The sequence below is a fragment of the Boleophthalmus pectinirostris genome, unplaced genomic scaffold (genome assembly GCF_026225935.1).
Source record: "Boleophthalmus pectinirostris isolate CB_2022bp ecotype Guang Dong unplaced genomic scaffold, ASM2622593v1 HiC_scaffold_2, whole genome shotgun sequence".
NCBI lineage: Eukaryota > Metazoa > Chordata > Actinopteri > Gobiiformes > Gobiidae > Boleophthalmus > Boleophthalmus pectinirostris.
Window position 1 is genome coordinate 37,477,413 of NW_026571152.1, and position 12,443 is coordinate 37,489,855.

At 37.4% G+C, this 12,443-nt stretch overlaps 1 protein-coding gene across 3 annotated transcripts in view; it reads left to right on the plus strand.

Moving 5' to 3' along the window:
* The window catches only part of mical3a (microtubule associated monooxygenase, calponin and LIM domain containing 3a), a 203,302-nt gene that overhangs the window by 92,230 nt on the left and 98,629 nt on the right, over positions 1-12,443 (plus strand). For all 3 annotated transcript variants that reach the window (XM_055155999.1, XM_055156000.1, XM_020941178.2), the window contains 3 exons: positions 5,052-5,238; positions 9,800-9,894; positions 12,077-12,176. In XM_055155999.1, the coding sequence (XP_055011974.1) occupies positions 5,052-5,238; positions 9,800-9,894; positions 12,077-12,176 (382 nt within the window). The remainder of the gene's footprint in view (positions 1-5,051; positions 5,239-9,799; positions 9,895-12,076; positions 12,177-12,443) is intronic.

A 12,443-nucleotide genomic window follows, 5' to 3' on the forward strand; every position in this document is an offset into this window, starting at 1 on the left:
AAAAACTGAATAAAACAAATCGTTATCCGTTTTTTTAAATTTTGGAGCCAAATAAAGAAGAAAATAGTGTTGTTTGTTTTCTTATTTTTGGTTTTATATCGAAAAACAAATGAACGAATGATACACAGATTGACCTCCAACGCACCTTTAATAAACTGTTTATTGTGAATTAAATAATTGTTCATGCTTTATTAAGACTATTAAAAGTGTAATTACTGTTTTCAGAAATGTTGAATTTGACTCCTAAAATTCAAATTTGAAGAACTTTTATTTTATTTTTTGCCTTGGATTGTTTGTGTGTTGGTTGTCCGTGGGTGTGGCTGCATCGTTTTAAGTGTGGAGCATGTAAAAGTCCCTCTGTCACGTCTAACTGTCCGACTCCTGTTTGTGAACACACTCTTTTGAACCACGTTTTTCCTCCACTCTCCCGTTTTAACCACTTCTGTTTTTTCTTTTTCGTCTTGATTTCCTAATGTCTGTCCATCTTTTTTTCCCCCCTCTTTTCTTTTCCATACTGCCCGTAGCGATGTGTGCGGATGTATACAGGCGGTGTAAGCTCATTGGCTGAGCAGTTAGCCAATCAGCTTCAGTCACAGCAAGACGCCAAGACCATACCTGAGAAAAAGGATTTGGTAAGAATAGGCCTGTCACGATAACTTGCTACAGAAACATACCCCGATGGATGATAATATTGAAACTACTTCTATCTCTTACTGTAAAAATGTGTCCAGCAATTAAGCACTTTGTTGTTAATTCTAGTATCTGCACTACTAATTAAAAGTTTGGGCACACGATCTCATTCAAACTTTTGACCGGTGGTGTATAAAACTTTGAATATGATACTTTTTCTTCTTAAAATGCCTTGACAAGACTTAACCCGATGAATTAAGCTTTAAAAGTAATTTAATAACAGTTATTTCTTCATGTAGTCTGCACTGAACCAGAGCAAAGGATCATGGTCTATGTAGTTCCCTCTGTATTTTTAGCTTTTACTGAACCATAACTATTAATTTAAGTGAAGAGACATGTAATTCGATATACCGTATTTTTCGGATTATGAGGCGCAATATCAATAATGTTGAATTTTTTCGTCTATTTTCATACATAAAGCGCACCATATTATAAGGCGCATTAAGCAAAACAATCGGACGACTCTTGAGACTGATCCCTTAGCCCAGGCATCCACGATCCATTGGCAGATTGTGGCGTAATTCGCCCGGCGTTGCCTCCCCGTCTTGGTGAATGTGTATTATGAATGTGAATGTGGGTGGAGAATTTAAGTTTTTTTTTTTTTTTTTATTTCCTACGAGGACGAGTCAAATATACATTGAGTAATATTGTGGTTAATGCAGCTTTGGCATTTATTTGTTTTAAAGCAGGAGTCTCCAACCTCTAGCTCAGGAGCAACCAGTAGCTCTCCACCTACTTCAGAGTATCTTACCAAGGGATTTCTGTATGTGCTGAATAAGTAAAGTTTGATTAATCACCATTGTAAGGCTTGTCTAAGGCTTGCTGAGACACTTATGTTTAGGGTTAGGGTCAATTTCTTTGCGACTACTAAAATAGGTAGCTCTGTGGCAGTTTTGTAATGTAAAAGTAGCTCACTGGAGGAAAAACTGTTGGAGACCCCTGTTTTAAAGAACCAAAACTTAAAACCACATGGCTCATTTGCATAAACTATAAGCGCTGAAAAAAACAGCTCGCTCCATGTGTTCTGATGTGGTCAGCTTTTGTCGGACTTACTCCACGAGGCTCCTGACTACAGTCGCCGTAATGCTCTGGCAATCCATCAAGCGGTGCGGCTTCATAGTTTACCAAAGTCGTACTAAAACATTGTGACAGATTTTTGAGCTTTGTGTACCACATAAAATCGGTTCGAGGTCAGTCAGCACAACCAGAATTTATACATAAGGCACACTGGATTGTTAGTCAATTTATTTATTTATTTTTTATTTTTTTTTTATTAAAGCAAAATAATAAGTTGTCTTTGTCCTTCCCACTCCCCAACCAAACAATAAATATTATACCTATACGTCATACCTAGACACACATATATACACATACACATATGCATACGTATCCATCTACATATGTACATACACCCCTATACATACATTCCTATACACATATACCTACATATACATATATATATATGTTTACACATTAACACATCCACATACGTGTATACATATATATTTTAAAAAAAAAAAAAAAAAAAAGCCAACCACATACAAAAAATATAAGTAAAAAAGAAATGAGAAATTAGTCAATTTTTGAGTAAATTAAAGGAATTTAAGTGCGCCTTATAGTCCGAAAAATACGGTATTGTGATGGCCCTCAATATTATTGTGAGAGCTTTGACGATACAACATTGCGATATTCCAGTTATTGTTAAATCCCAACCAACTACAGCTCAAATGTTATCATAAACACTAACAAAAAGTAATAAAAAGTACATAATAATAACTGAGCCTTAAAAATATAGCTCTTTCTATGATATTTTGAATAATATGTCAATGTAGTAAGTATCCTGACAGGCCTGGGTAAGAAGTTACAGAGGTTATACAGTAGTTGGATTGTGGTTCCCTCAGTATTAATTCCTATTGTTGCTAATACAGTGTTCTGATCTGTGTGAACTTTATTCTGTGTAACTACTGAACCCAGCAGTTGTTTTGTGTCTTAATTACTGGGGCTGCAACAATTAATCATCGTGACAAATCAGACTGGGACTAATTGACTATTAAAATAATCAATCATCACTGTTTTAATGATGGTTAATTGTTATCGGAGGTATACAGACTCTAAAGAACATGACAAAAGGAGTTTTATAACAAAGATGGGAGCGTTATTTAAGTGGGACTAAACACCTAAACTCTGCTCAAAACCACATTTCAAACTGAGCTGCTAAACTGGGTAGTACCTGTGGACTAAAGAACGAGTATGAGGAACCGGAACCATGTGATTGATCCGCACTTGTAGCCAGATGTTGGTCATCTGAAACATCTGTCTGAAATCAGGGCAGTCTTTTGTGATGTCACCAACTACTGGAAATTGCAGCGGACACTGAAGGCAGCAGCAAGCTTAGATGCAGGCGTTTTTGACCAGAAAGCACATGAATGTAGGCGTACGTTTACCAAAAATATAAGAAAATTACAGAGAACTCCATTTACAGACAGTTAAGTATCTTGGGGAAGAGCAGAGGGTAACCACCACTGCTGGTTACCAGAAGATTCTAAATACACAAGATAAATGAAAGTTGTCAAATTATAATTTAACAAAATGACCTAACCTGTTAAACAAACCTGTTAGTAGTGAATAAAGTGAGTTTTAGTTCTACTTTAAACCCAAATGGTAAAGAATGAACTACAATACTGTATTTTTTGAACTATAAGTCGCTTCGGAGTATGAATCACACCAGCCAAAAAATGCATGAAGAAGAAAAAAACATATATAAGTCACACCGGACTATAAGTCGCACTTTTTGGGGGAAATTTAGTTTATAAAATCAGAGACGACGCACCGACATTTCATCTGGAAAGGCAAGTTATAGGCGTTATATATGTTAACGTAACATATTAACAGTTTTTCAGATAACTATAGCATAAACAACAGAACATAAGTTTCCCAAACTCTCGATCTCTCTCCAAATCACTAAATCCATTGAATCCATCCGCTGTGCAACTTCTAAGCAACTCTGAGCGCTTTGATTGTCACTGAAGTCCAGGCATGGCGCACCCTCCCAGTTGCCGTGAAGCTGTGTTCTCCATTCCCACTTTCCGCCAGTCCCTCACAAGTTTCTCGCTCACTCGAAACTTTCTTTCTGCTGCTCAGTTACCGTTTTCTGCTGCATATTTCACTACTTGCAGCAAGACAGTGGCTTTTTCTGCAGAAGACACGCTCATGGCTGTTAGTCTGAAAATTATACTCCGGTGCGACTTATATATTATAAGTCGCAGGACCACCCAAACCATGAACCCTCCCCATCTCACTCCAAATCACTAAATCCATTGAATTCTTCATCCTCTGTGTCACTTCTAAGCAACTCCGCAACCTCTGGAGGTAAACAGAGCGCCGCTTCCTCTTCTGTGTAGCTGTCGTCAGACTCAGCAACAGTTCCAGTTAGAATTATTTTGGCATTTCTGAATCCCAACAGGATGGTTTCGGTGTCACTGAAGTCCAGGCTTTGTCCATCCATCCAGTGACTTCAGGAAAGTTGCAGGGTGCACGCTCACGGTGTCACAAGTTTCCCGCTCAATCTGAATTTTCTTTCTGCCGCTCTATTACCATTTTCGGCTGAATATTTCACGACTTACAGCAGGACAGAGGCTGTTTCTGCAGGAGACATGCGCAGTAGAGCCAAGTGACAGTGGTACAGGAGGAACAGCAGATACTGACACACAAGACTAAAGAATCTCGCGGCTCTCAGAGTGAAAATTTTAATATATAAAGAAGTTGCACCACAGTATAACTCACAGGACCACCCAAACCATGAAAAAAAGTGCCACTTACAGTCAGAAAAATACGGTAATTTTGACTCATCGTTGTCTAATTTGTACATGTATTTGGTAAAACGAAATAATAAATGTGTTATAAGTCTTGAAGCTGCATTGTGTAGCCTTTCTGGTGGAGGGTTCGACACCTGCTTGTTTCTATGGAGATGTCATTGCTCTGAAATGTTCCAGAGTATGACATTATTACATGGTGGTTTTATGGCTCAAAAATACCGACATAAACCTGCACTGTAACTTGGTCTGGTTTGGTCTCCATGAAGAAAAGTTAAACACCATACTGTGAAACCTTTCAGACAAAACAATAACATCTCCATGAAGAAAAGCATTTGACAGGCCTTTCAAAAGAAAAGCTACTCAATGCACCTTCAGTAAAAAGAATCGTTTTACTTGCCGACTTATCCATAAAAATCACCGACTAGACGACTACCAAAACACTAAACTACTAAAATAATCGTTAGCTGCAGCCTTTTCCATCCCCTCCCCTGAAACAGACTCATATCTTACATAAGTCTGACTTTTATCTCTTTTGTTTTTCCACAGGGCTCGCTCAGAAAAGAGTTCCCCGTCAACATCGGAGGCAGTGATGTGTGTTTCTTCTGCCGTAAGCGCGTGTATGTGATGGAGCGGCTGAGTGCAGAGGGAAAGTTCTTCCATCGCAGCTGTTTTAAGTGCGACTACTGCGGGACCACCCTGAGACTCTCATCCTACGCCTTCGATGTGGAAGACGGTAAGAGCCAGACAAAGTGCTCCGTCTTTGTCTTAAATGTGCACTATGTAACTTTTCTAGTCGACTCCAGGTATGTTTTTGACGAGGAAACAACATTATAACATAGATTTGAAGACAAGAGTCAATTTTGCAAAATATAGGACCTTTTAATTGAAGGGTTATCGTTAGGAGTTAGTGCTCTGTTCACTCATGTTTAACACACAACCCCTGCATATTTAGGTTCTTCTCTCAAGCAGAAAACACTCTGCTTCACCTTGTGATGTCAGGCGGTAATACAGGAAGTGCTCCAATGTGTTTTTAAACTTAATACACATAATTTCAGTTCAGGAATTGACGATCTTTTCTAAACAAGTAAAGATCATCAGGAATCAGAGGTCAGGAATCAGAATACACTAGATCACAGGTGTCAAACATGCGGCCCCGGGGCCAGATCCGGCCCTCCAAGACCTTTAATCTGGCCCTCGGCTGATTTTCTACTAAAATATTTTAATTATATTTTCTATTAAAATATTGGTAATTTTCTGCGGTGTTTATCACAGCAGCGTCTCCAGTGTCTCTGTACGTGGCCCCTCCCACCAGAGCAGCACAAATGAAGACTTGTCTCTTTCCAAACGCTCTTAAAGAACGATCGTTTTGACTGTTGACCGTGACACCCTCATCAGAAAAATGTCACAAATGAGGAAAGTGGAGCCAAGTGCAGAATTTTACAAGAAAAATTTACTTATTCCTGTTTACATACAAGTTCATGTTAAAACATTGTGTTGAAATTATATTTTTCTTAAAGTTTCAGGTTGTTCATAATATTATAATATTTTGTAAAAGAAAGAGTTTTGTAATAGATTTCTGTAATAGATTTGCATTTATTTAATATTATAAAATATTAATATTTGATCTTATTGTTATTTTTGGGGTTTATATGCCATGAGTTTTCTGATCCAGTTGGTTGGATACGGCCCCCAGACCAAAATGAGTTTGACACCCCTGCACTAGATGGTTTGCAAGAACCCCGGAAGTTGTAGACTTCAGCGAAGAGCTGTGAAGCCATGACATCAAACTTGTCGCGTTTGTCTGGGTCCCTTTTGTGGAACAGCACAATAGTAAACAAAGCGGTCGAGATGGATGTAGATGAAGACAGACATTCTGTGTTGGCAACGATTCCCGAGATCGAGGATTTAAAGCTGGAACAAAGAGAATGTTTGGTGAATTTTATCAAGAGGAAAGACGTTATTGCCCTTCTTCCTACGGGATTTGGCGCATTATATATGTCACAACCAAATAGCAGGGATTGGTTATAATTAAAAAGTACCTGCCTACCGTCGAGTGAACGAATCCTAATGCTGCGAGGTCAGATGATTTCTGTGAAGTGAAATCGGCTGATGAATCAGGCTAGTAAAAGGTAGCTGCTAACTTGAAAATTACTGCTTCATGACATCACAAGGTGGAACAGAGCATTTTGAGCTTTGAAGATGTAGACAGACTAATAATAAAGAATTACTCAAACATGTGAATGAAACAAAACACAACTCCGGGTCTGTTTCTGATGATGTACAAAACAGTAAAATCACAAAATATAACGTTATAAACCCATTTACATCTCTCAAGAAAAACATACACAAACATGCACATACATGTCTCGATGACTGCACTTTTTACAATTTTTTTAACTTATCAAGTGACTCCATAAATTCCAATTTAAGATCTTTCCGTGTTCCAAATAAGAAGTGAGCATGGGCACGCTTCTGGCTCCAATTCACTTTGTATTTTTGAAATGTCACCCATCTCTCTGCAACTTCTACTGTCCAGCTCCTCATTTTGGTCTTAAAATATTCATATTAACCCGCTCTACATGATCCTGGTGTTTTTATTTCGCTATTTTGTATGTACATAAATTCGTATTCCTAATATTGGAACTCTGCACCAAATTTGCCCTATAGCTGCAGCCTCGATGAGCTTCATTTGGCTGGAACCAAATGCTATGGCTGACTTCACGATGGTCCCTCAGTCCACTTCTTTATACAGTCTGTGGTAATGAAGCAATTACAACATTAAAAAAACCAACAACACAAGAGCCTCAGAATTACACAATCAATTAAGTTTGATTTGACTAAGTGGATTTAAATGAGCCTATTTGACTTTCATTCTTTTGTTGACATTTGCAATTTTCTGATTGTTTTGGAGGAGGGATGTACATGATCTGAGTTTCTGCAATTATAAGAATATTACACTTAGTTCTGGGCAGTGATTCAAATTAATTAGACAATTTTGTGTTTATGAAATGGAGGTTTGTTGTGATACAAGTTTTACTCCTGACGTTCTTATTAGCAGAGCAGAGTTAATGTGCAGAAGCTTAATTAGATTACATATCTGTGTAATTAAAGGCAGTTTACAGTTGCTAAAATAGTAAAATATGATAAAGATGAAACTGTAATGAGCTCCCCCTGTTTTAAAGTTTAACAGTCGCTATTGATTTGGTTTGATATCATTTTAAATCAATTGAAATAAATTAAAATCATAATCATAATCACAAAAAAAATATTTTAATGTTTTGGCATTTTGTCCAACCCTGTGTACACTATTATAGTAAGTATAGATATTAAGTCCAATTGAAATAACTTAACTATGTTTCCAGTGGAGAAGAAGTACTCAGGTTTCTTGCATAAGTTAAAGTACAGGCAGTGTTGGGGAGTAACAGATTACATGTACTGGAGTTACGTAATCAGAGTACAAATTATGAGTAACTGTATTCAGTTACAGTTACTGTTTAAGTGAGTTGTAATTGGATTACAGTTACTTGATTGAAATAAATGGATTACACAGAGGTATAATCCTGTTTTCACATTTTGGACTAAATCCCTTTTTTTTTTTTGTAATTCCACTCATTGCCGGGCACTAAACCTGGTCTACGTTAAAACCAGGTCTAAACCAGGTCTAAACCAGGTCTAAACCAGGTCTAAACCCAGGTCCAAACCAGTTCTAAACCATGTCTAAACCAAGTCTAAACCAGGTCTAAAACCAGGTCTAAACTAGGTCTAAACTAGAATTAAACCAGGACTAAACCAGGTCCAAACCAGGTCTAAACCAGGTCTAAAACCCGGTCTAAACTAGGTCTAAACTAGGACTAAACCAGAACTAAACCAGGACTAAAACCAGGTCTAAACTATGTCTCAAACAGGATTTAAGAAGACTAAACTTCTTCTATCAATACTCTTTTTAATTTGGTTAAGTAAAGTTTGGGCTTTTTATTTTCTTTTATCAGACAAAATATCTTATGTTATGATATCCGAGTATTTGCTACTCTACAGCAAATCAAGTAATCCAAAGTATTCAGATTACGTTACTCACTTTAATTAATTTAATGGATTACGTTACAAACTACATTTTGGGGTGTGTAATCTGTAATCTGTAGGGGAATACATTTTAAAAGTCACCTTCCCAACACTGAGTACAGGTAGGCCTCCGGAGCGAAACAAATACTCAAGTAAAATTAAATGTATCACTTTAGATTACTGAAGTACCCATTAAAAATATGTATAAAGAGTAAACCTTAAAGTAAAAAGTATTCCACGCATATTTTCAAGTCTTATGAAGCTTCAAATAATTACATTTTTGATACAGATTTGTGCTGAATTTTGTTCAGAAACTATTGAATTTATAGTTGTTGTTTTTTTTTAAGCTGTTTTTATTTATATATTTTTATTTGCTCAGACTAGGAATTTGCTAAACATAAACCCCACAGCTACTCTCAGATTATGATATAAAATTATTGGTAACACTTTATAATAACTACACCTTATTTAGCCTTAATAAAGCATGAACAAAGACTTAATTAATAATGAACAAAGACTTAATTAATAATGATTCACGCTTAGTAACTACTTAATTACTACCTTAATTTGCACTTGCACTTGCAATTTGCCTGTGCTGTAAATAGTTACTCATTATTTCATACTTAATTACTCATGAACTAACCATTTGAACATTTATTAATCATTAGTAAACTATGAGAAAATTATTTACTAATATTGCAATGCAATGATAATTCAGGCAGCTGTTAAGTGAAGACTAATTATCCTTTATTAAACATTTACTAAGCATGAATCATTTTTAATTAAGTCTTTGTTCATTATTAATTAAGTCTTTATTCATGCTTTATTAAGGCTAAATAAGGTGTAGTTATTATAAAGTGTTACCAAATTATTTTTACTTTTAAGTCAAATTTAAAAAAGTAGTGGAGTAGAAAGTACAAATACCTGCTCTCAAATGTTGTGAAGTGAAAGTAAAAAGTATCGAGTTTAAAATGTACTAAAGCAAAGCAAAGTACAGATACGAAAAATGTATACTTAAGTACAGTTCTTAAGTACTTTTACTTCATGAAGTTCCACAATTGTCATGGGTCTCCACCCGTCCGGTCACGACCCCTCTGTCTGAATGTCTCTCCACTCTTCACTCCTCGTTTTACACCACAGCTGCACTTTCACATAATGCTCCCAGGACAGAAAATCAAATGTACAGTTGTTGTTCTTTTCCCTAATTTGTTTTGCTTTTCTTGTTTATCCTTCAGGGAAATTTTACTGCAAACCGCACTTCTGTTACCGTCTGTCTGGCTACGCTCAGAGGAAGAGACCTGCTCCCTCTCCGGCTCCGGCCCCTGCCAAGGTGTGTAATGTATTCGCTCACAACTGTAAACATGTGCCTCAGCCTCTTCAATAAACGTGTACAATTTATATGCTAATCTCAAGCTTTATTTCCTTGGCCTTTATCAAATATTATTCACTACGTCTTTGGGGTGTAATAAAACAACTTGACCGTATAATGGCTGATAGAGCTGCGAGCATGTTCACTTACCGAGGGTCTAAATACACAAGCAAAACACATCATTCACGCAGTTGTTTAGGGACGCGCCGATACGATACTGGTTTCAGATATCGGTGCTGACATATAGAACATTTTGTAGGATTGGATTGGTCAACTTATCGGTTCAGCTGATGTCCCGTTTTAGTTTAGAAATTGGTGATAATAAAGACGATTTACTGAGCAATGTTGGTCCCAAACGTCTCATAATATTAAACTTAATCCATTCGTTTCATCCGTGTATCATTCATTTTTCAATATAATAAGAAACTTAAAACAACTATTTTCTTCATTATTTGTCTCCATAACCAAAATGGGAAAAAAAACACAGATGATGATTCGTTTTTTCAGTTTTTGATTTTGCGCATAAATGAAAAATGGAAAAAATGGATAACGACCCGTTTCTTGTTTCCGTGACTTAAACTGAGATGCCGGACTGAACCAGGACTGAACCAGGACTAAACCAGGTCCGGGACATGACCAGAACCAGACTGGGACTGCGACCAGGACTCAGACCGGGACCAGGACCAGGACTGAGACTGGGAACAGGACCAGGCCGGGACCATACCAGGACTGAGACCAGGACTGAGACCAGGACTGAGACCAGGACTGAGACCAGGACTGAGACCAGGACTGAGACCAGGACCAGATTGGGACTGAGACTCATTCCCGTTTCCCTGACATAAACTGTGATGCCTTAGGTTTTGTGCCACATATGGACTGAACAAGGACTAAACCGTTTTCAGTCCTGGTCTGGTCCCAATCTCAGTCCAGTTCTCAATCCTTGTCTGGCCCTGGTCTGGTCTCAGTCTCGATTCCAGTCTCAGTCCCGGTCTCAGTCACGGTCTGGTCCCGGCCTCAGTCCTGGTCTCCGTCCTGGTCCTGTTCCCAGTCTCAGTCCTGGTCTCAGTCACGGTCTGGTCCTGGTATGGTTCCAGCCTCAGTCCTGGTATGTCTCAGTCCCGGTCTCAGTCCTGGTCTCAGTCCTAGTCTGGTTCCTGTCTGGTCCTGGGTCAGTCCGGGCATCGTGGTTTAAGTCACGTAAACGGGAAATGGCTGTTATCTGTCTTTTCCATTATTCGAAAACTGAGAAAAACTAATCATTATCTGTTTTTTAATTTTGGTTTTGGAGACAAATAATGAAGAAAATATTTGTTTTTTCATTTTCTTATTTTTGGTTTTATATTGAAAAATGAATGAACTAATGAAACACAGATTAAACTTATATTTTTACAAACCATTTTTGCGGTAACAGAACACATTTGGATAATTTTTTTGTGTTGCTCTCGGGCATCAGCAGACGCTTAAAGACAAAGTATCAGCACTGGTATCAGAAAATAAAAAGTTGGTTGGTGCTTCCTTATAACTGTATTTAAAATATGTTGAGTGTGTGTTACGAAAATTAAGAACAATTGTTTTAATTATACTGATCAGGAGAATCTTGTGTGTTTTTAGTTCATTGTAGCTGCAAAGTTTTTAAACATAATTTTCTCTTCCATATGGTGTTTTTTATTTATGCTTCAAAAAACTAAAGAACAGCTTTGTATGAATAAAAGTTCAAACATTATGAGACGTTCTAGGCCAAAATCAGTCTGTAAATAAACTTATTACATCCAGTTAATAAAAAAATATCCAGGAACTGACAGCATATTTTTCAGTATTGGCGCAGATATTTGATACAAGTATCGGTATCGGTGCATCCCTCCCTGCTTAATACATAAAAATAACAAAAATCCTCCCACTAATTGCAAAGAAAAGTACTGATGACTGCATTATTACATATTTACTTTCAAACTAAAAAAACACTCTTATTTTTAAACCGTGTTTTACACTTTTGATTACTTCTACTTCAAGTGTCTCCTGTTATATTTCTGCTCAGTCTGTTGCCCTTTCCCTGTTTTTTTTCTAACTCCCAGTCTCGCCTCCTGACCTGTTTTTAGTTAATTGTACCTGCAAAGTTTTTAAATATAATTTTCTGTCTTTGCAGGAACATCCTCCATCTCCTGTTGCCCCCACAGCGACTGTCGATGCCCCCGGACGTGCCCCCGGAGCTCTGGCTGCTCCTGTAGCTGAGCAGCCCCCCTCAGGTACCCTCCTCTCTGGCTCTGGCTCCAGTGCCCTGTGGCCTGGTGCACTCCCTCCACTAGAGGTGTGCAAAAATATCAAAATGTCCATATATCGTATCGTTTAATGTGATGATACAGTATCGATATCGTGGGTTGCTGTGTCGATATATTGGCAAGAGTATTTTTTATTTTTTTTTTATATTTTACTAAATAATTTTGTGACAGAGCTACACTTTTGTTACTTATTTGGAGGAAGGAAACTTTTTTATGCAACACATTTGACATTTT